Source organism: Ammospiza nelsoni, chromosome 4 (genome assembly GCF_027579445.1).
Source record: "Ammospiza nelsoni isolate bAmmNel1 chromosome 4, bAmmNel1.pri, whole genome shotgun sequence".
Taxonomy (NCBI): Eukaryota; Metazoa; Chordata; class Aves; order Passeriformes; family Passerellidae; genus Ammospiza; species Ammospiza nelsoni.
The window spans coordinates 67,580,133-67,604,399 of NC_080636.1; the positions used below are offsets into that span (position 1 = coordinate 67,580,133).

Here is a 24,267-nt window from a genome sequence, read left to right on the forward strand (position 1 = left end):
TCAGTTCATGCCCATTTTCTTCCTCTTTTGTTAGTTTGTGCCCATTCCTCTTATTATATAATACAAACCTAATTAAATTTGTTACAGGCAGATGTATGCCTCTGAACATAACTGTGTATTTTAATATGCCTTAGGATATTTCTGTATTTTGACTGCAAGTTATTAAGTAAATGTTACACGGGAAGCAAAACTTAAAACAGCTCTATTAATGAAGAAGTATATTAGGAAGTGCTCTGGGTGAGATGTTTAGAGCATAGTGTTCCTTATAATTAATTATCTGTTACTTGCTTCTTTCCAATAAAATTATTGGAGTTTGTATGTGCAAACTGTCTAGCCAGTTAAGCTTTGACAGGTCATGAGTGGATAAAGCATGGGATGGGTGTCTGAGTTCCTTTACATTTTGGGGGTTTTAATCCTTGACTACTGAAATGTAGAAAATTAAATATAAATAGCCAAAAAAATAAAAAGGTTACTACAGAAATAAGGGTCGTGGTCACTGTATAAAGGTTCCACTGAATACAAGTCTTTGCAGCTTCTCTGAATTTATTCATTTATCATATTCCTGGAAATCTCTAATGAACTGGAAAAAAGAATCATGTTTCTAAAAATAAAGTTTTCTAATATACTTGTCCTTCTATATCATGAAATGAGCCATATTGTTTACTTTCTCTTAGTCCCCATAATGATAAAATTATTTCTGTTTCTCTGTGAACAAAGTAAAATAATTCTTTCTCAATTATATTCTTGAAAGTTGCTCCCTTGCAAAGAGATCAGTTTCTCTTGCGAAGGGCTGTTTTTAATCTGGATGCTTGTTTGCAGAGGAAGCAAGCAATATTTTTTAAACTTGAATAGAAAGCTTTCTTCAGGCATCGTTTTACGTTATAAAATTTATAATCTAAATGCTTTTGTGCCGTGAACTGTATGCAAGGGAAGGAAGCACTTCACTGCTAGATAATGGGGTTTGTACACCTCAGATTTCTCAATATGCCTGCTAATTTGTGGAAAAATTAATATGTTATTCTGCAAAACCATGCAAGCAGAACTGTCAGTAGCTACTTTTGTAAAAGTTAATGATGTAGGGGCTCTGCTAGCAACCTAAGAAGTTCAGGATGAAGTAAGGAATGTGTTCATTTTCTTGGTGGGATCGTTGCTATTGGTGGAGAAATGTGTTTACTCTCCTGCTTGGCTGCTTTGGGTCGAAGGCTGAGCGATCACAAGTCTGTACAAGGAAGGTGGTAGAAAGTGTTCACCTTTTGTTTCTTGGGCATGGAAGCAGTTCTGTGCAGTGAAGGTAATGGGTGAATTATGTGAAACTTTCTCTTGAAGGCAAATGTTAAAAGGAAAGCAATGATTCACAAGGTTCAAAACCTTAAATTTACCACACAGTTTGGGTGGTAAAGAGAATTGCCTCTCTATTATCTCCATTTCCAAAGAGAGGGTCATTTCCCTTGTTCCAGGATGCTCCACTGTGACAGGCAGGTCTTACATGTGGTGGAAAGCCTATTTTGATGGGAAGCTCTACACCATTTGCTGAGGGGTTATCTGTGGCCACAGCTGGAGCTGGTGTGCACTACCAGCAATACCTGCTCAGAGTGAGCTCAGGCAAATCAGCGCTGATGCCACAACAGCACCTGTGTGCCACTCCTTAATATACAACTTCTTGTGAATTCAGAGGCTGACCTTTAGCAACTTTGTAATGGATCTCCATTGAGATTAGCTGCCTCCTTTTCTCTCATTAGAAGTTTTGAGGCATTATTTCATGTGACTGATTGCACTGGCTCTTGGCATTTAAAGTACATCATGCATAGTTTATCATGCTGCATTGCTCATACATCTTTATCTGGGTAGTTTCTGGGTGCTTGCTTCCCTGTTCAAGGAAAAAAAACCCACTATGGTATAGAATGAGTCCAAAACATGGCTACTTGTTGGCTTCCTTGGTTTGCAGCAAATAAATTTACTTAGAGCACAGTTTCTGACTGGTATCAGGAGAAAAAGGAAGGTATTTCCATCCAGAGGTGTTGTCAGGGCAGTTGCTGTAGCTGACTCATCATGCACTGGTGCAGAACCTGATTGATTTTTACAGGTCATCTGGAGGTTTGGTTACTGTCAGTCCCTACTAAAAGAGTTATTCTCCTACTAGTAAGCACCTTCCTGTCCAGTATGCATTCTCAGTGTTCCTCTGGTTGTCAGCCAACAGTCACCCTGAATAAATTCCTGAGAGGCTTCAGCTCCCTCTGACATTAAATGGGTCATTTTTAAATGTAGTATTGTTTAGGATAAATACATTTTTTTAAAAGCTGCAAGAGGTTAAGAATGCTCATTTTCTCCCCCAGGTTGATAGTTCTCACACCCATTAAAGCATACGTAGTTTCTTGAGCTTCTTCAGAGCACTTCAAGAGTAGACCTGTTTGCCAGCTTTTTCCAGGGGCTGCTTCAGTTCCCGCTGGAGAGCAACTGTGGGATCAGATCTGGGATCAGATATGCCACAAAGAGCAGTAGGGAGGCAAGGATATCAGTGCAAAAGAAGGTTTGACAGGAGTGGCTGTAGATAAGCTACCAAACAAGCCTGTGTTCAGCAAATCTGCTGTTAATAATGCTGCCCTGGAGCCTCTGCATGGGCTGTCTCACAGTGCTGACCCACCATGGAAGCTCTCCTGGCTGTGCAGGGTTCTGGCACCAAAGGGAGGTTTCTGTATCCCCTTGGTTGCTGGCTGTGGCCTCGTGCGGGCTGTGTGTGTCACTTGTGGCTCCTGTCACAGCCCCAGGCCGCACACACACAGCTTCGGGTGCCAGAGGGAGGTTTTGCATTAGGAGGCTCCTGTCAGGGCTTCCCTCAGTACTTAAGGGAGACACAGAGAGAGCCTTTCAGGGGGTGATTCAAAGACTCAGAAACTGCCTCAATATTGGGGGCCTTGTGTCCTCCATTTTCCATTATTACCTACTCCATTACTATTATTAATTCCTTCCATATTCAGTATAATGGAAAGCATTGGCAAAGGGAAGGAATTTTTTGGCAACTTCTGAGCTACTGTTCCATATCGTCATAGCTTTCTCAAACATTTCTGCTTTCATTTGTTTTATTAAAAGGCATAAAGATAAAGATACTCAAAGATTGTTATTAGTACTCGTTACAAGAAGCACCAGTGCATTGGTGATTCTTTTAAGACTACTGCTTCTGGAGAGAAAGCTTATGCAAGAAGATAAATGTTAATTGGATTGTGGTAGTTACCAGTGACTTCAGGGCCTTAGAGATCATCTGTGCTGATCAAGAAACTTTGAGAAAGTCATGTAAGTACAGATTTGCCCCTGGGCTCCAGGGTGCCTAAAACTAGGAGAAATTCTCTATAGCAACTGAATAAGAGGGTGCCAAAAATTACCTTGTGATATGATCTAGCCTTGTATTGTGTCTAAACTTTCATTCCTTCATTCAATATTTCTTAATGCCTTAATTAGGATTTGCTGTAATGCTGTTTATGCACACCCCCCAAAAAATAAACTAACAAAAAAATAAAGTGAAAGATTCTACAGAAGTTCTATATAGGCAGAAAAGTTACTTGTAAAACACTGGTAATACTGGCATTTTGTGTCTGGCTGTAACTTCACTAAGTGGGTGCTTTTTGGCTGAGTGGGCAATTTTAACTTGCTGTTTAAATACAGACTAGAATCTTTTGAACACTTTTAAAAGATTAGGTTTTGTAGTGGAGAGAGAACCACCAGAGAACCCACAGTTATTGAAAAAATCCCCAGCATGAAGTTTCTTCCAACGTGCTGCAACATACGTGTGTTGTTTCCTAAAGGAAAAGCAGGAAAAGAAAGTCAGGATGCAGGGGAGTTTGGGGTAGTAGAAAAATGAAAAACCATCTGTAAATCTGTATGCCTGTTAATGTATCATAAGTTACATGTCAGTGAAGTACATAAAGTATCAGCATGAAGTATACCATGAAGAAGTGTGCCTGATCCAGATGGATCTAACAGGAAAATTATTTTCACCTAGAAAAAGACAGAGTAGTATACCTGGAAGACAAGGATGCTCTGTGAGAAATATTAGCACTTTGAGAGGGAGAATAGAGGTGTAACCTCTGTTTGCCCTATCAGTTTTCTTTAATGCCTTATCTCTGCTGCTGTGATGAGTTCTTGTCACGGAAACAAAAGCTTTTAAAGAAGAGTTGTCAGGGTATCTAGGCCATCTCATTGCTGATGCAGAGACGTTTGCCAAAAGTGATTTTTGCAGTCTATTGATTAAATCTTGAATGTTACTTGGCTGTTTCTTTGCAAGATGCAGTTGGACATGTAAAATAAAAATCTTTAAAATTGTATAAGGAAAGATATTTCCACCTACAGTTATCTTCACTTCTCTACTGATTATTTAGACCATTACCTTGTGTAGTAAATAATTTTTGCTGTCTGATAATATTTAAACTTGTTTTACTAACCCTTATCCCTGACCTGACTTGGGTAGAAAATGCTGTGGTTACTTAGCAACTCTTCGTGAGAAGGCATTGTTCCCAGTTGCACAGTTAATGCTGAAGTTAATTTGGCATTAAATCAGAAATTGAAATTCTTTCTTAGGTGTGAAGAATTTGAGGGACTTTTCACTGATTCATTTTCTAAATGTGGGATGAGTTTTCTGAAAGAAAATTACAAGAAAATTAGTTAAATTGTTTGCTGAAAATATATTTATGTTGTTAATCTAAAAATATTCTGGGCTAGTATTTCTACCAAGCTCATTATTTTTTCCTCTGATTGTTTTTTTTTCTGATGGAAATGTTATTAATTAATTTACCCTGAAAAATGGTTTGTCAGATCATGAAGCAGGATATGTCATGTCCTTGAGAAATTCTGAGCTATCACACAGTTTAATGTTGTTCACATGGCTTCAGGCCTTGACCTACCTCCAAATATATAATCTTTAAAAGCCCCATTTGAGATGCCAGAAGGTCTGAGACATCCATTCAGATCTGGCAGGTGTGACACAGTTGTTCCAGCTCATCTTTAACTGAGGGAGACCAAGGAGGTGCAGCACTAGCTGCTGTGTCTAACCCTGAGACGGTTAGAAGGGCTGTCTCCATTTGTAGCCAAGGAAGGAGGTGTCTTACCTGCGCTGTTTTCAACACCCATATTCCCAACCTTAGGGTAGCTGTGTTAAATGCTTCAAGCTAAACAGTACAAATGCCCTTTGCCTGCTGCATTAGTGTTTCATTTCACTCTGATGTGATTTCAGCATCCAATACCTCAGTTTACTACCATTGGAAGCAAGCGTAATGTCATTTGGGCTATCTGTACATCTTCACTTTACAAAACATTAGCTTTTAAAAGTTATTTACAGCAGCAAGTATCAAAATTAGGTTAAAATGTGCATGTCTGTTAAGAATAATAAAATAAGATTCTTGTTCTGGTTGGTGATTATACATAATAATGTATAATCTTGGCTTGGTCTTTATCATCTATCTGAGTATGTGTTTGGAAAGAAAAGTATTGAGGTTTCAGCCTGGAATAATAAGCAAATGTTGAGTAGAGTCAGGTTTTCCTCTCTTACAAGTTTTATAACCAAAGGAGCCCATTCCACTTCTGTCTCCTCCATCAGCGACTGTGTGACCTCCACTCTTGTAACCTTCAAAAGCTGTGTCCTCTTTCAGGGCTGCTGCTTCTCCTGTAGCTTCTTGGGAATTGAGTTAACTAAGGACTAAGGAATGAAGCAGAGTTGAAACCCCCAATCTTTTCTGAGCCTACGGAGAGGGAAAAGAAAGCTATTATCAAAAGAAACCACAGAGGCAGATAAGCTCAGGGAAACTCCTGCTGTTATCTGAGGAGCATTTTCTACTTGATCCTGGCAAAGTTTTCCTCTTCTGACTACTAAGTAGTAATCAGGACTGTACATTCATAACAAGAGCTGATTTGCATTTTAAATATCATCTTCATAACTTACCTAATAGAAATATTTTGTGTGCGTTGTGCTTGTAAGTTACAGATTTTTAATTTAAAATGCCAAAAAGTATTTGTGATACTGATTTTATGATACCCTATTTTATTTTATTCTTTTAAGAAAATAGTTATTTTAGAAGGCTTCTCTGTTATTACCCTGCTTTATTGTGTAATGTTATTTTGAAGTAATTTGTTGAGGAGATGAACAGGTCATTTACAGGGGAGAATTTTTTGAAATACTATTATCAGAACTTTATTTTGTAAGCTATTCAGGTATATAAATTAACAAGGTGTTGTGAGGATATTTTTGTTACAGTAATCTTAAATTATCTTCCTTTCAAAGGAAACAACCTAACTAAAGCCATTTTTATTTAATTTTATGTTTTGCAACTGTTTTGCATAGGGTTCAGGTTTTTCAGAGGCCAGTTTTAAAAGTTCCCTGTAAAATTATTTCTTTATTCAAATTTCACAGAATTTAGAAGTAGACTTAATTGATAAATTGAAGAAGTAGTGGGAAGGGGAACTACCTCAGCTCACTAGATGATGAATTTGAAGTTTTAGCCCTTCTAAATGAATCTTTACAACCACTAAGTGGTCCTTTTTGTGTGGTTTTGACTCATTTTTTCTGTAAAGCCACAAACTATTTATTTTTATTATGCAATTGTGTCACAGTAATAGAAAAAGAATGAATTTCAATCTGCTGCATGTGATTTCAGCCAAAATCTGTTGGAAATATTCAGAGCATTGACACTGGTTTTCTTATTTTTGCTATTACTAGTATTAAGCCATTTTTTTCTTCTGCTGAGCAGCAGATTGACTGCCAGTTGTCAGACTGGGATGGGCAAGAGTCAAATGTGGTTTATTTAAATGGAGGGTATCTGCCTGGCAAAGGTTCACATTATTGCTGTTTTCTGTGTCTGTCAGGGAGTACGTTCCAGAAACTCCCATGTCGCTCTGGACTCTGTCATTGACCACAAAATGAAAGACATTTAACATCCTATTAAATATTTGTGAAGCAACAGCCTAGTGCATGAAAAAAAGGTTTCTTCTTTGATTGATTGACACACAATTAGAGAAATAATCAGAAAAGAGAGAAATAATCAGAAGGAATTGTTCAGCCCCTTCAGCCAACACTGCATTTCCCATGATGCTGTCTCACATTGCAGTTGTGCAACTTTATTGCTGGCTATTAAGTGATAACCAGTCCCTGGAACTACATTCCTCCCTGGGGAGATGGAACTGGGAAGGCAGGAGGAAAGGGGAAAGCATAGAATGACACACCTTATGTTGACTGTTTCCGTTGCTTGTGTTGATTAAATATCCTGCATGCAGTCTCCTGTAACTGCATTGTTTAGACAATTTCATGTCTTTAAGTCACTTTGGTGATAATCTCAAAACTACCTTTTTGGGTTACCATTTCAGACGTGAGCCTGAAGTCCATTAACAATAGTTGACACTGAACTTGGTGCAGTGCTTTGAAAAGTGGGTGTGGCATAAATATCTATATTTCTGCCTGTGAACAGACATAGTCTGTGTGTTTGTGTGTTGATAAGAATGATGAGAATGTTAAATGGTGCAAGACAAATTGTATTAGTATTGGTTTGTATTATAGGGAGCACATTTTTGCCTGCCTAGAGTTTGCATAATGTGAGAAGCAAGTGTCATCTCAGTTACAATACTGTGAATGAAATATGTTGAAAATGTCCATCAGAAGAGCAGTGTTCAGACTCTGAGTCATAAATGCTTTATTCTGTTATCTCCAAAGCATGGTTGTGAGGAGCTCAGATAACTCTGTGAAATGAGGGGCTCTGAATACTCTGCTTCATTCCTCACTGGTGGCAGATCCCAGAGCTCATGTTCTTGACTGCTCAGAGATATTAATTCACTTACCAGCCCTTCTTAGTGGCAGACAAGGCTGTTGACACTGCTTTCAGACTGAAAACAGCTTTCCACTTCAGTGAGGCTTTATCCTACCATAACTAGCATTCAGGTGGTGCCACTGGATCGAGTGTGTGGAAGCTGCTGAGCAGCTCTGTGGGCTGAGCATGCTGTCCCCATTCCTGGTCTGGTTAGCCAGTTGCACACATGTCTGATGTCTCTTCTGTTTCTTTTCTTTCTTCCTTCTAGCTGCAGTATTGAAATATGAGAACAATGTTATGAATATCAGGCAGTTCAACTGCTCCCCTCATCCGTACTGGCTTCCAAACTTCATGGATGTGTTTACCTGGTCCCTGCCATTTGTTGGTGAGAAGGGTATGTATATAAATCAGTTCTGTTCATAAAGACTGCAAAATGGTTTCTTAGCCACTTAGTCATTTATTTTAAAGGACAAGAATGATTTGAAGACAGGTGTCTTGCCTTTGAGGACAAAGTTGTAGAAATGGGGCTGAGAGAGGCAAGCAATTAACAGTGGTTAATCACACTTGTCATATTTTTTTGTAATTTCTACTCTTTCCAGGTGATGATGCCGTTATCTTTCTGCTGCAAAAATAGATTTTATGGGAGTGCAGGCCATAGGTGCATTCACTAAACAAAATTCTGATTTGTTTTTCTGTTATAAGCTTTTGAACATCCCCTTGGATATCACTTACTGCTGAATGGGTGTCTCAACAGACCTCTCTACATGGGGTTACATCTTTACTCACATTACTTTTATGGGTTGGTTGCTTTTTAATCAGCAAACACAGAGCTGGTGATATTAAGAGCCAGTCTGACTAGCTGTTCCTGGAGAGAGTAGAGGGATGCCAGTAGGAAGGAAAACTTGCTACTCAGCCCCTTCTCTGCACAGGACATGTGGTGCCTCATCGCTGGCAAGAAGAGTCTAAAGACCACAAATGAGATTTTATTGAAACCTGATGCTCTTGATGTTGCCTAAATGCAGCTTCATGCTGTGAATGGCAAGCACACAAAAGGCATGAAAACGCTTCGGTCTAGCATATTAAATTAATACAAAATATAAACTGCCTAAACCCCAAGTCATTTATTTGGTGCTTGAGATGAAGCTTGCTTTGATCCATCCATTATGGAGTATTGCTGCAACAGCAATTACTGCCAGAAAACTCTAATAAACTCTTAAAAGCTGCTTGGAATAACAGTTCTCTCTTAATAGGCAACTGGAAATACAGCCAGCTGTGTCTCATACCTGCAGTCATGACCAGCTTTGTTTTGAGCTACTCTTGTTTGAGGAATGCTGCTGGTGAGACACCTGAGGTCTCTGTGGACAAAGCAGATAGACCATGAAACAGGGATTACCAAAGAATAGGCAGCTGCTTGCACTAATGGAGACATGACATAATCCTCACTGACACATGTGCAGACTCTTGTGAAGCAGATAAAACGTGTTCATTCTCTTTGGCTGTAAACTCAGCCAGGCTGTTTTTAGGTTGGGCATGTTCTCCACACACATTTTAGTCCTGTAAAATGTTCTGTAAAGTCACTTTTCAGAGTCTTCCCATCAGCAGCCTGCTCATGGGGCCTGCAGGATGCATGGCCAGAATTGTTGAGGTTCTGGCACTATGATGTTCCTCGTTCTTCTTACGTCTTGGGGGTGATTTTTCCTCCTTCGTTTCTTCCAGTGGTCACACTTACCAATTTCTTGGAAATTTTAGAGCCCAAAGAAGTGAAATCAGTATTTTCCTTTCTATGCAAAGCAATATTCAAGGATGTAAGAGGGTGTTCCGCACAACTTGTTATTTATTTCCTTTTTTTAATATAGATTTTTTCCCTCAAAGGCCAATCAAGGTAGGAAGCTGTTAGCTTCACTGGTTGTTGTTAATGTGGAAAGTCTTTCCACTAATACTGTCAGAGGAAAATATTAAATCCTTCACTAAAGTCGGAAAAAATCTAGCTTTTTCCCACCCTTCTAATTTTCCAAGCCTTCATAGTAGTTACAGAAGAGGATTTTAATAACTACTTGACTAAAAAAATTAAAGTTTCTACTTGTGTAGCCAGTACAAGGGTAGACAAGCCTGGTAACACTTTTAATGTTGCTTACTACATGTAGCTGTAGTGACATTTTTCTTAATCTGCTAATTGCTTCACATTTTATGTCATAACTTTGGCTTTTTTGTTCTCCAAGTTGCATTTTCTTGGTTTTGGTTTTAGCTGGGGTTGTTTTTTTCACTGTTCTTAGTCTATATGCTCTCTGGTTAGTGTCTCACAGTTGTCTCTCTGGAAAGAAATGAGACCAGGGTAGGGACAGTCTGTGGCTGACCCTTGTATGCCCAAGTTTCAAAGTAAACAAGCTAAATATGACCTAAGTTCTCCAACAGTGATGTATCTGTTGAATATAGAATTGTTCCACCTCCAAGGAATGTACACTGTCTGGTCTATTTGTATTTGTTCCTTGAATTCAAGGGATACTGAGAACATCTTACAAAGGTTGTTTTGTTGAGCTTGAAGTCGTGTCCAAAACCCGGATAAATAAAGAAATACTCTATGATCCCTCTTGTTGTACCTTTTTCCACTGGAATGTTGTTCCCATTTGCTGGGCAGGGAAATAAAATCCTATTGCAGTTTAGGAGCAACAGGAGAGGGGTCATTTTGTTATCCAAGTTGAGTGAAAAGCAAAAAATGTGTTGAAGGGGAGAAAACAAATCCTACCTACATCACTGACAGTTGCAAAAAGAGAGATCATTAGCAGATTTTAAAGTCTATTTGTTGTGTTGATTGTATTTGGAGAAATATTTGTGGAAACTCGTGCTTTTTGTTAGCTACACAGGACACTTTCAGCTTCTAATTTTACGGGTCCTGTTGTTTAAAAAGTGGGTGCTGTTATTATGCTGAATTTTTGTTCACACTACTTCAGCTGGAGTTGGCTCTCTGACAGACCAGGGGAGCTTAATATCAACGTTTTGCACTTGTTTTCCGTTTTAGTGACAGAGATGCTGGTAAACGTGCTGAACATCTGCTCAGATGATGAACTGGGGACAGAGGAAGATGGATTTGATGGTAAGAGCCTCTACCCTTGGACCCTTGGTTGAGATTGTTTGCCTTGGAATTGCTTTAAAAGTTTATTTACTAACCATGAAATAATTTTCTGAGTCCCAGTTGAATTCTGTGCCACTGAAAGCAACTGTTGTGCTGGACTCCAATGGATTTGCTTCCATTATGCTTCAGGAAGAATTAATGGCCATGCCCTGACCTAAACCATTTCTTTATCCCATTCTTCTGGTTAAAAAACTTGCATTTCCCTCCATGAAATCTGGGTTATGTTGTCATGAAGGAGGCAGATGATTTCATGCAAAAGATGACAGGTATTCTCATAGTGAGTTTCATTATGTCAGTGAAATATGCTTCCTGCAGAGCTCCTTCCCAAAATGTTGGTAGTGTGACTTTGGAGGACTTTTACTTGAGGTATTTCTTTAGTCACTTCTTTTGATGCACTTGAGTGTCTAAAAGGCTTTCAAGAGCAATAGAATCATTAAAAATAAGCATGTAAACACAGATAGAAAAGGTTTTAACCTGGCATTTCTGCCAAGAGAGAAATGGTCACTTCTGTTACCCTTTGGGTTGAAGTTTATATGATGATTAGTTGCCCTGTACCTGTTGGTTTGACTGTGAATGGTATTTTGTATCCTAAAACTTGGAGATTCTTAAAAGTCAGTTTATTTTCTTAGACATAATTTTCTGTTAGGCTCTGCAAGAATAGCAGCTGTCTAAAATGTGCCTTCTCAATTGAGAAAAGATGAAAAAAATCCCATGTATCCCTGACATTCTTACTCTGAATGCTCTCAGTGTTTTAAAAAAAATCTGTGAAAAGTAATCATAGATAATCTGTCTAACAAAAATAATATATGAAAAGGACAGAAATACTAAGAAATTTTAAAAATAAGAACCTGGAAAAATCTAACACTACTGAATATTGTCAGGATGTTTTTCGGCAGAATGAATGAACTAGGCAAATGGAGAACTTTCAAGTAAGACAAATGTTTAATGAAGTTGTAATTAATAATTAAGTTTCTCTTTCCAAGTATTTATTTTTAATCTAGGAAGCTAGATCACACGTTTTGCAAAATGTTTCCTTTGTGATGGAAAAGACTGGTATAGATCATAGTACTTCGATTTTATTCTGAAAAACCAGATGGAATTCCCTGTTCTGCATCGGCCACAGAGTGTGGACATGAACAATTATCTTGCAGGACTTGGGACAAAGACTGAATTATTGAAACTGGTAATCAGTGAAGAGAAAAAAACACCTGTTTGAATATTGTGCCCCATTTTTTTTTCCTCATGAAATTTAAATAAGTCACTACTGTGTAATTAAAGTAGTATGTGAAATTGTGTGGAGGCATACGATGAGTAAAAACTGTGTCAAGTTAAATACAGTAGCAACAAACCATGTGCTTAAAATCCTTGGCTCAAGAAAGCTCTTAAGCACAGGCTGAAATCCCTCTGATTGCAATGCCAAAGCAAAGACTTTATGGGACAGATTTCTAAATTAATTCAGCCTTGGCTTAATACTTCCTTTTAAAGTTGTACTGTAAGCTTCCATTTGGCATGGACAGGCCAATGCCTATGTGCTCTTTTTCTAAAACTTTGGAGTGTCACCATTCCCATCCCCAAGTTACAGTTCACAGGAGCATGTTTTCAAAAGCAGAATCAGATATAGGGAGGTGTTGGGGGTCTTGAGCAGCAGCCCTCTCCAGCTGAAGGAGGTCTCTGTATTTACTGTGTTTTTTCTGAGAGGCAAGTGAGCCCCCAAAACACCTCCCTGGGAGTTTTGCGATGGCACTGCTCCGTACCTGGAGTTTGCAGCATTGCACGTGTCTGAGCAGGGAGACAGGCTGGAATGCTCTGGGATGGCATGTGTGTGTGCTGTGGAACAATATCTAACAGCAGTAAAGTTTCCTTCCAGCTGAGGAATAACTAAACCATTCCTACTGCTGTACTACTAATACAGTTACCTAAATCTGCTCTCAGGGTTTTTTTGTATGAATGATTTCTCTGTGTAAAACATTATGGTAAGGAAGATACTAGAAATGTAGTTGTCTTTAGCATGTGTAGCTAAAAACCAGAGCTGGCATATGTTTGTGTCTGCTTTCCCAGGTAATCAGTCCCCTTGGAACTGTAAAATGAGCTCTGTGGCACTGGTGCTGCAGCTTGCTGTGGGCTCTCGCTTTTACCTACAGCCCAATGGACATGTTAGGCTCATGGGGATCGAACACATGGAAGAGACTGAAGGATTCTGACATAGAAGTAAATTTGAGGTTGATTTAAGTTTAAATGGAAGCTGATATCTGTAATGATTTCTTAGTGGGTTCTGATTTCTTATCTGTACAGCAAACAAAAGTTCTCTTTCTCTCAAGTTGAGTTCCCTCTTTTTTTATGGTTTTGATTTTTTTTTTTTTTAAAGCCTTGCCTTTTGGGGAAGAGAAGTACAAGATGTGTTTCATTTGTGTTCTCAGTGAAACAGACCAGAATGATTACCAGCTTAATCAAAGCTGTTTCTGTAAGGACTGTCTGCTGACAGTCTTGTAGTGGCTCAATATTTCCACTGTTCTTCCTCAGTAATTTCTGTCCAGCTTCCTTGGAGGACTAGTCGTGTTTAATGGTTGATTTTTTTTTTTAACAATATTTCCCATAGTAGGAAACGCCTGATATCTGCAACAGCAGATGCATTTTGTTTTATGGAATTATTCTTAAAAGCCATTGCTATTTTTAGATCATCAATAGTTTTCAGGGCTCGCTGCTGATTTCCTTTCTCTCCTTGCAGTTTGAACATGCCCTGACCTGGGTTCCCACATGTAGTGAGAATGGTCCATCACTATGGTTTGCACTGATCATTTGTTACCTTCTTGTACATTTTCTTGCCTTCTGTCTTCCCCTCTCATTCCTTTCAAAACAAGGCCCCATCAGTATTGCCTGACTTCACTGCATGGTGTTCTTGTGAGCCCTTTTTTATTTATTATTATTTTTAGTTCTGAGTCATGTATGTTGCATCTAGCCATGAGCAAGATGCTCAACAGCATGTGTTCCTTTTTTTTTTTTCCCCTGCCCCCTCACAGTTTTTTTCCCCCCTAAGGAAACACATAATGGGGATCTGATCAATTTGTTGTAGGCAGTTTCTGTGTAAGCTTACTGTGAAAAAAGCCTAAATATCGTAATGCCCTTTATCCCATATGTCCCTGCTGGCCTGTATTGGCCTTTTGGTTTTACTCACTTTAAAAATGAGAGAACATGATAGGTCAAGTTTCCTTATCTCTGATAGTTTCCTCTTGCTGTACTTTCTCTTTCCTGTTTGCTGTGGTGGTTGCAGTATAATCTGATCCAGAAAAAAATCTCTTGGGCAAATGTTAGCTCATGTGCTGTATGTTTGTGCATCAAACATATCACTTAGCAACAGGAGCTGCAAATACCTCTACCTAGCAAGCATACAGTCAGAGTTCTGTTTTGTTTTAATTAGCAACATTTCTTGCCTCTTGCATTTGATTGAATAAACTAAACTGCTAATTAAAAGGGTACAATAATGCAGTAAACAATTTGACACAAATGCACTGCTTGCTTTGTATGCATCCTTACCATGATTTGGCGTGAAGACACTCCTAAATTATCTACAATTTTTTTTTGTATTGCCTTCAACAATGTAGCTTTCAGCCTTCTCACAGAAAAGCCACTGTCAGAGCCATTAGCTACTGCACTTATTCCTTTGTTGGAAAACAGCTTCCCAATACAGTGCTGTAGTTCCAACCTAAAGAGAATTTCCAAGTCAAAGATCTACTGCCAATCATTACCTGGTTCTGCTGTGAACAGTAGTATGTGACATTTGCCACATCTCACTGCAGTAAACTCTGCCTGGAGCCAGCTCAGCAGCAGCTAACAGAGACTGAGAGAGCAAAAGCAAGAGTCTTGTCCTTAGATCTGTTATTTACCAATATCTTGATGCAGACCTTCATGGTACGGCCTGATGAGAGTGTCTTAGCTTGCCAATGAGTTGATTTGTAGCTGGGAGAGAAACTGAGGGGTTTTCCCAGTGGTTTGCATTTGTTTTCCTCCAAACCAGTAAGGCTGGGCTGCAGTGCATACTTAATTTCTGTAAGTTAGTGGCAGAGTGGCATTTTAATGTAATCTTTGTATTTATTATTCACTCTGTGATTTGGTCAGACGTGGTTGCTTCCATGCCCAAAGCATTTTCCTGTGAGGTGTGTCACGGCACATTGGTGTGCTCTGCCTCTGGACCAACCTAGCAGCTTGCACTAGGTGCCCAGTGTCCTAAAAGCATGGTGCAGTTGTGCCTGGGCACCAAGAGCTGCACTTGTCTTGCCCTCAAAGAGCTGATTTTAAAATGCAGCACCTTGCACGGTGGTGGCATTTGCATTTGCTGCCTGAGAGCTGCTGGAGCAGTTGGACAAGGGCAGGCGAGCGGCGCGTGGCACAGATGCTCTAGGAGAGGCAGACGTGGCTGGGACAGTAAGCTGCTCTGTGAGAGACCCGGAGCAGTCAGTTTGACCCTTTTAACAGAAGAGGCATCATCACACAGGCACAGCCCATGTGGCCAGGGTGGGGCTGGTTTTGAGTCTTGGAGAGAGAAAGTGTTGGAGGGGTGGTGACACTGCTGCTGGTCTCCTGCTGCATGTGGATTCCCTGCAAAACCTACTAACAAGGCTTTAAGCTGAAAAGGTTTCTTTCTTTTTTTTTCTTTTTCCCCCTCTCGTTTTCAATCTATTTCTTTCCTTTTGGATGTTCTCTGCTTAATTTGTTTCTTTTCTGTTTTTCAGACTTTACTTAAACATTGCACTTCCATTGATGTTGTCAAATGTTCTGTATTATTTTTTATTTTCATTCTACAAACATCACTGATCTTTTTCTTTTCCCCTCTTTGGAATTCATAAGAAGATCCCATTTATGCACAGAAGAAAGGTATTCAATAAGTTGGAAGGCTCAAGTTTTATTAATTTTCCTAATACTTAACTACATAATATATATGAGTATACCAGTGAGAGATTTGGGGTTGACTTTTTTACTCAGCACTGTTTTAAATCTGTTCAATCCTACGTCTCAGAGTATTGTCAGCATTTATAGTCTTTTTTTTCCTTGTTGTGCTTCTTAACCTGGACATTTAAATTACCTTTTATATTAATCCTTCATATCCAGCTTGCAGATTCTGGGTTTTGATACCAATCCAAAATCCAATAGAACTTGTTAAATCACTGAAGTAAGATTCAAAGCTTTTACATTATCCCGTAAATAATTTTTACACTTCAACTTTAATTTTTTTAAGTTCCTTCATTCAGAAAAGGTTTGTTTAGATATTGGAATATCTTTTCAAGATATTTTCGAGCCTAAATGAGTGTATGGTTCTTAGAAAAGAAGGTAGAATCTTAAGAGGATATCAGGCAATGTTTGCAAGGGCTAAAATTAACCCTTTTACCTATAGCCAGTTCTCAGGTTTTGACCCATTTACTTTCACATAGGTGTGTGCTTAGGTATAGCTCAAGTAATTCATCAGGATTTGCAGTAATAGTTAATTTCAAAATATTAAACTAGACACACTTGGAATGTGAGTCTAAGATTTATGTATAAATAGTCAAGAAATCCACATACTGTGAGGTTAGTGATATTCAGTCAAAACTAACAGAGCAATAAAACATTGTGAATATCAGGTGCATTTGTTAATAAAGCCAGAGAGGATAAATAACATTATTCGTAAATTTTACTAAACATATGTCATTTTCACATATTTGTGACACATTAGGAAATTCAGTGGAGACCAAAATTTTTTTTAAATATATATTTTTAGTAACCTTTATGTGTATCAGTGAGATACAAAATACTCCCTTTGAGCCTGTTGTGTTTTATGATTAAGGAAGGGATTTTTTCCAATTCTTATTTTGTATTTAAGTGTAGGACATAATATTTCAATTCAGTCATAAATTACAGTTCCAGTTTTCAGTTCTCAAATATCCTACAGTCTTAGTTGCTGTTCAATTTTTTGAATATCCTTATAAGATATACACCAGAACAGTGTGGACTTGTAATAAGCAAGTAGGGATTGGGATGCGTAGGGGTAAGAAAGGAAGAACAATCACGCTCAAGTGTTTTCGGAATTGGAAAGGCTGAAAACCATGTCTTGTCTGTCTTGAGAGTACAGTTGTTCTGTGAGGTCATAGTACTGAGGTAGGAAGGTACCACTTTCTGTTCCAGGAGAACCCAGCTGAATCAGTGCTGTTTAATTAAAACTTCATTAAGCTGTTTAAAGTATATTACATTAATTCAGTTACAGCTGAATTATAGCTGTTTCTCCCACTCTTTATTGAATAGAATTAGACATTTATGCCCAAGTGTTCATATCTCTTTTTGTCTTTATATGTTTTAATATTTGCTCTATATTTTTATCTTTATGTGTGGGAGATTTGAAAGCCATCATTCTGAGTATCTTTTAAGGAGAAAGCTAACTTTATTCCACCTAAAACCAGGACAGTATCCTGGTATATCATGGCAGGTCCCCCATTTTCCAGTACACCATCACCATTCCTGGTTTTGGTAGATAAACACAGAGATATCATCCTCCTTAGTCTATGGGCTATCCCTAAAAAAGTCCATTGAGTTAATGAATTCCATGACCTTGAGCTCCTGTCATAACAGTTTTTCAGGGCAGGAAAGCTGGTGGGAGATGTTGGGAGATGTTGGATTGTTGCATGCTGAAGCCAGTTCTGATTCCATCGCCACTTGTCTGGTTTCATCCAAGCATATTCTTCACTAATGTTGTCCTGCTCATTTTTACCCCTTTCTGCTGATTTAGCTTCCCTGATGGGCTCTACAAAATGGATCAATTTGTTAGGATTTGAAAACTGAAATTTTCATTTTTGCCCTTCAATTCTGGAGTAACAGAGAAGGAAGTGTGGCAGTGATACATAGTGGTGTCTGAACAGGCAGGAGTTGTCAGGCAGCATGCACACAAGTCAAGGTTAGCTGTCCTTCAGAAACCTTTAGGAGCAATCTTCATGATGTATGTGGTTCTGATTGTGATAAATAATGAAACTGGCTTTCTGAGTGTAACAGAACATTTTCTTGGGGATGTGGAGGATCCTTTGTAATAAGTCCCGTTTGCTTTTTTCCATTCAGGTGGTTCTCTCTTGCATGTACAGATTTGATGATACCCAAGTAACAAGTACACGTGAAACTCAGCCAAACTGTAGTCTGTGTTGCACTACAGCTTTTTTAAAAGGCAGAGTATTGCGTGAGTTCACAAATTTCAAAGCAATTGTAATTTTAAGCAGTCCATAGCAGTGATTAGAAGGAAGTGGCTCTGTAGAACTCTCTTTGCCACTGCCAGCCAACACAATCCCTATAATCTCATGATCATTTCCAGGACTCTGCCCTTAGGTTTTATTATCTTTAAATAATTTTTAACTAAGAATGAGAAAAATTGTTTTCAGTTTTAATTGCAAATGTGGCTTATTTTGGCAAACTGTAGCATTAATATGACATTTCTTGTATTTAGTGTTGAAAGTATTTAGTGATAAATTGTTTATAAATTCCTATAACAGTTTTTAATATCTTTTCCATAGGTGCAACAGCTGCTGCTCGAAAGGAGGTTATAAGGAACAAGATACGAGCAATAGGAAAAATGGCTAGAGTTTTCTCAGTGTTAAGGTAAGGCTTTATGCTGGGTTAGTTTTTTTTAGTGTTGAATGATATCTTTGAATGGTTATTTAGAGCACTCAACTGTTAATCAAACAGCAAATCTGCTATTTTAGTATACCACCCAACTGAGTTCTACTGCAGCCTTTTAGAGATTGTTTTATTTATACAATGGTGCTATTTATTTAAGCTCTGAATAGTCTTCCTCAGGGCTTCTGCTGAATATGAAACAAACAAAAGACATCAGCAAAAAAAATTCCAATTACCATTTTTAAAAACTTTTACTGACCAGGTCTACTAATTAACTTCTAGCCCCTGTGAGGCAAGTGTTAAATGTGGGGAAAGGGTATGCTAACCATCACCTCTTATTAAAAAAGAAGTCAGCTGTCACACTTCGTCACCCGCAGATGTTGCTACAGCCACGAGTAATGATGACTAAAGATGAAAGCGTTAGGGTCATTTACCTAGAAATCCAGGAAATGGTTGTGCAGGCAACAGCAACTTGCTCCTTTGGGCTGCACTCCCCCAAACACATGAACATGAGTAACTAATTGCTACCCAATGTTTAGCACTCTCCATTTGATGTCTCTGAGCAAAAGAGAAAACATGCTGTACTGTGCTGAGGTCTAAATATAGAAAATACAGTTCTCCCTCCCTTTCAGCGAGCGATTTTTTCCTCAGGAAGCTGTGTGTTGGTCTGCTGGAGTCAGTTGATGGGATTATGCTTAGTGAAAAATCATGGGAGTTCTAAAACATTTACTGTTATGATTTCATGATTGATGTAAGAAGAATAAATAAAATAGTTACTTGCAGAATCCACTATTTAGTTTCAGTGGAAATGTCCAACTTGCTTGCTTTGAATGCAGCATGCCAGCAGTGGGCAGGTTCTCTGCAGGGCTTTGCATGGCCACAGCAGCTCACCCACGCCTTGCAGATTGCAGCAGCATAGCTTTAAATAGCAAACTGAGATGGAAGGCCTTGTACCTGGGGATCCCAAAGTATTACAACAGACTTACTGGTGATGCATGAGCTACTTCAAAGTGGTGCCCATAAAAAAACAGATTAGCATCATGCCTTTTCCTTAAACAAGATGGGGGAGCAATCAAATGTTTCCACCTGCTTCTCTGTACCAAGTCTGGCAGAGAGCCTGGAGGTGGCTGCTACCACCTTCATAAAACAGCACAACTATTTTCCTCTAATGATAGTTGAGCAAACAAAGTTTGGGAAACTTCTGGATTGACTGTATTCCATTGTGAACCACCTTTTAAAATATAGGATTAGTTCACAAGAGTTGTGAGCTTTAATAAGCAGAAGAATCTGAAGTTGCATGATCAGCTGATATATTTGGAGTTGTACAACTTACAGATCATTGACATCAGCCATGTGTCAGACTTCTTCAAAGGGATCTGTAGGGCAGAAGCTTTTCAATGGTTTCAAGGATGGAAGAGGGACACAGAATAATTCCTACATGTGCTCTCTCTACAATGACGCACATAAGTCTCAAATCTTAAGTCTACCCCAGGCAAAACCACCACAGCCTTTTACAGCTCCTGATTATTGACGGCCTTGAAAGCTTTGCAGGAAAGACTGAAGATGAAGAGTAATTTGTTCTCCCTTAGCTTTAACCAGCAAATACAGCACATCCTCACTGTGATCCAAGGTATAGTCAGCAAATAAACAGGTACCTACAATGCATGGTTTTGGTGACAAGTCTTCCAGGGGGATGAGTGACATTTCATCCCAGCCATCACTGGGATACCTGTTATCGTTTTTTCTGAGAAAGGCTGATTCTCCTCAGCTAGGTGGCAGGGTGCTAGGCAGTAAAAATTTCAGAAGGTAATCTTGCAAATACTATTCCTCTAGAAAAGCCTGGGATAATCTTTCTGTCTTGTCAGCATAATCCACATAAGACACAAGTGTCAGGTAGTTGTGTGTAACCCTAGAAAGAAATCAGCAGCGCCACCATCTATCATCTGTCTATATACCAATCTGCTCTGGAAATCTTTGAAGTTCCCGTTCAAATCATTGTGTTTTATGAAGTTTATTTCACTAATTCTTGAAATCTTTCTGAAAGATAGCACCCAATCTGACCATCTGCAAAGAATTTAGTCATCTCTTCTTTGGGCTGGAGTGGTCCCTTTCCTCAAGGATATAACTTGAATGTAAATCTGAAATAATTGCAGCTATTTTAATGTAAAAAATTAGGTATCAAAATAGTGTTGTATTGAGTTTCAAATGTTATAAATGAGCTTTGATGAAAATAGATATTGTAGAAGGATTGGCTTTAGCTAAATGGAAGACTTCGTGATTCCTTTCATTTACTCTCTCCAGCTTTGTTTCTCAAATCTCACTTTTCATTCGGTGTATTTAGACTGGAGAGAGTTAAATAAAATACTTAATCAGTCTATTATCCTTTTTTTAAAATAAATAGAATAAATTAAAAAAAAAAACAAATTATATCAAATAGAAATGAAGGAACACTGAAGGCTAAAACATCATGATATTTGTGACACACATCTTTCTTGTACACATTCAGTTTAAAGATAATAAAAATACAGTCAGTAAACTTAACCCATGTGGGTAAAGCTACTAGTGCCATTGCAGTTTAATTTAAAAAAATATATATATATGTAATGTACTGAATAATTGAGAGAAAGCAAAAGCTTTGCTGTGTAACTGTTGATGATAAAAATACTGTGTTAATTCTGAAAATATTTGGCTCTTGCGTTAGTTTTAATTGCTTGGGAAACTTGCAAACAAAATGGTAACAATTTGATTTTGACTGTTACATAATGAAAAGTGAGTGCAAGCAGAATTATTTTCAAACTAAAAATAGAACTGGAAGAGTATATGTAGTAGGTAAACAAGAGTTGTCTCATATATGTGAGTCATTCAGGGCATGTAGGTCCAAAGGAAATTGTAAGTAGTAGAATTGCTGAGAGACAGTTTTTATAGACAAAACCACATTATCCTCAAGTGGATATGGAACTAAATTCTGTCTTTGTATTTGTTTCCTCCAGCTTAATGTCATTATGTACTTCAAAGTAAAGCACTTCAAAATAGGTTTCTCTTAAGGAATTGGGGTCAGTTTTGCTGCTGAGAAAGTATGTCATCATAGGCAGCATCACAGTCCTTGTAGAAATCTTTATTAAAGGCTTCTCTGGATAGAGCTGGTGTATTCCTCTAGCCATATATTTAGAAACTCTATGTATTTGGAGACTAGCAAAGCATATTTCAGTTTCATAAAATAATTTTTTTTAATCCATATTATTTTTAGCATACAAAATTATTAAGGACAGTACTAGCAAGGATGGAAGTGCTTATTAATTTTAATGAGCTTTTAGCTGCCTTTCCTTAAGCGGCTGGTGGTCATCAATAAATAATGCACCTGCCTGCTAGTGTAGACAAGAGCAAACTAACAGTTAAAGTTGATTTTGGACCACACAGTGTAAAATGCCTAGATGCATTGTTGGCAATTTCTGGTCCTTCTCCTGTCAGATTTGAGTTGAGAGATGTGTTGTTCCGAAGGCACAGGTTATAGTGTTAACTGCAGTAGGAGTTGCATATGGTGTGATGCAAAGGTTTAACAAATGTACACAGCAGTGAATGGGATGTCACTGGTGCTGATGTCATCACCAAATTCAGTCTATCTTGGCACGGAGATTGGAGATGACAAAATCATTGCAGGGCATGTCTTAATAGCTTAAGATGTCTAAAACGTATCTTGTTTTTTTAACAAAGACATTTACTTACTTTTGGTGGTTTTATTTTTCTTTTTTTCTTTAACCTTTGCAGAGAAGAGAGTGAGAGTGTGCTGACGCTGAAAGGTTTGACCCCGACAGGAATGCTGCCCAGTGGTGTGCTCTCTGGAGGAAAACAAACACTGCAAAGCGGTAAGCCTGCTTGCCTGTGTGTCTTGTCCTGTGTACAAAAACAATTGGTTTTCAACTGCAGAACCTAAGAAAAGTAACCACAGCTGTCTCATAAAAAAAAAAACAAAAAAAAACAAAAAAAAACAAAAAAAAAACAAAGGACAGAAAAAAACCAGGCAGTTTGTTGTGTTGGAGCATTTGTGAGCAGTTCATGTAAGGCCAAATCTCAAGACTTAATACATGCCATCAATTTTTAGAGAAAAAAGGGAGGGGGGAGCCCCTGAAAATCAACAGTTCAGAATGGTAGCTCAGGATTGTATGTGACGTGCACTTTTTCCGCAGTTCAGAGCATCTTTTGGGTTATTTTTTTAAAGAGCAGCCTTTGATACATGGAGTACTGAAGGTTTGGCTTAGCTAATGACACTCAGACTCTTGTTTTATCTAATTTGTTCTTCCTTATAGAGAGCCACCAGTGGAAAATAGGTCTAGAATTAGATTTTCTCTCCTAGAAATTCTAGGCGACAACATGAGAACAATTCCACTCTGATTTTAAGCCCAAGTGAAGGGAGGCTCTTACAAACACAGTGTTTGCCTTATACACAAACACAATACAGATTGTCAGTTTTATACCAAGTGCTTCTTGTTGCAGGAAATTGGTAAGTCTATGGTAGGACTGCCTTTGTTTCCTTATGGAATAAGGAGTGCAAAGTGTTTAATTACTGGAAGCTCTCCCTTTTTTTCCTGTGTGTACTGCTGTAGAGTATATTGCAGGCATGCATAAAGGTCTCTCATTATAGAGATTCTATTGGCAGTAGATGTAAGAAGTAGAAATGCTTTATAACCTTGACACAGTCTCAGCCTCTTGTTTTCCTGTTTCCTTCCTGGAGCATTCTTTCTCTGTATTTTTCCCTTTACTGTCTCTTTTATCTAGAAGATTCAGGTATATGGTGGTAAACCTCCTTTTCCACTTTTTTCCCTTCTCTTGTTTCTTGTTGATGACTTGTGTGTGATGGACATAGTAACGTTCTGCTTTGGAAATGCTGCAATATGATTTCACAGGAGGCCTTTCTTAATGGGTTTGTGGTCTTCACCTAGGCTTTTCTCCACATAGTTGCTTTACATTTGTCAGAAAATTTGGTCCAAGGAAACTGCTATTGTTGCCCTGGCAAAATATTAGGAATAGAAATAAATTTGAGAAAATTGCCAAATGTTCTTGTTACAATGGCTAAAAGGAAAAAGCTCCTCATACTGCAGTATTCTGGCTCAGTAAAACATTACTATACACAAGCTTCTGCATTAGTTAACACACAGTACCCCATTCACCAAATACTCTGAAGTTTATATAGTTTCTGTTAAGCACACATATTGCCATATGTATTAACAGAAAATATGAGTAGTATGTTCTGTTGTGGAAGTATACATTTTAGTCCTCATTTTTTCTAATGTGTCAGTGCTGGTTTGGATCTGTTTATTCATTTTAATTTTTCATCCTAGTTCTCATGTTTACTTTTCTTTCAAGTTTGCGTTGGTTTTGTTGCTTGTTTTTTGGCCATCTCTCTTGCTCTGCTGCTTGAGAGGCATAGGTTTGCCTTGGTGCATGAGGGTTAAATCCTCTCACTTCCCCATGCAGCAAGATAATAGTATAGGTATTTTAGAACATATATTAATCCATATTTGATATCCTAACTTAAAAAAAAAAAAGTTTGGGTTTTATATAGGGGAAAACAAGACAAAAAAGAAGAGACGACTTCCTAAAAACTTGATTTCTTGAACTATTCTCTAAACCACAGAAATTCTTGAAAATCAAAATTTCTTTTAAAATATTTGCTATATTGGATTTCATTTAATGATTTGCATCAGCTTCTAAATCTCTGACTGTAAAATAAAATGC

General features: G+C 38.2%; 1 protein-coding gene across 1 annotated transcript in view; it reads left to right on the top strand.

The window, feature by feature from the left end:
* Positions 1 to 24,267, top strand: part of PPP3CA (protein phosphatase 3 catalytic subunit alpha) — a 171,050-nt gene that overhangs the window by 141,009 nt on the left and 5,774 nt on the right. The window contains exons 9-12 of the mRNA XM_059469843.1: positions 8,050 to 8,175; positions 10,798 to 10,872; positions 18,432 to 18,516; positions 22,300 to 22,397. Of these exons, the coding sequence (XP_059325826.1) occupies positions 8,050 to 8,175; positions 10,798 to 10,872; positions 18,432 to 18,516; positions 22,300 to 22,397 (384 nt within the window). The remainder of the gene's footprint in view (positions 1 to 8,049; positions 8,176 to 10,797; positions 10,873 to 18,431; positions 18,517 to 22,299; positions 22,398 to 24,267) is intronic.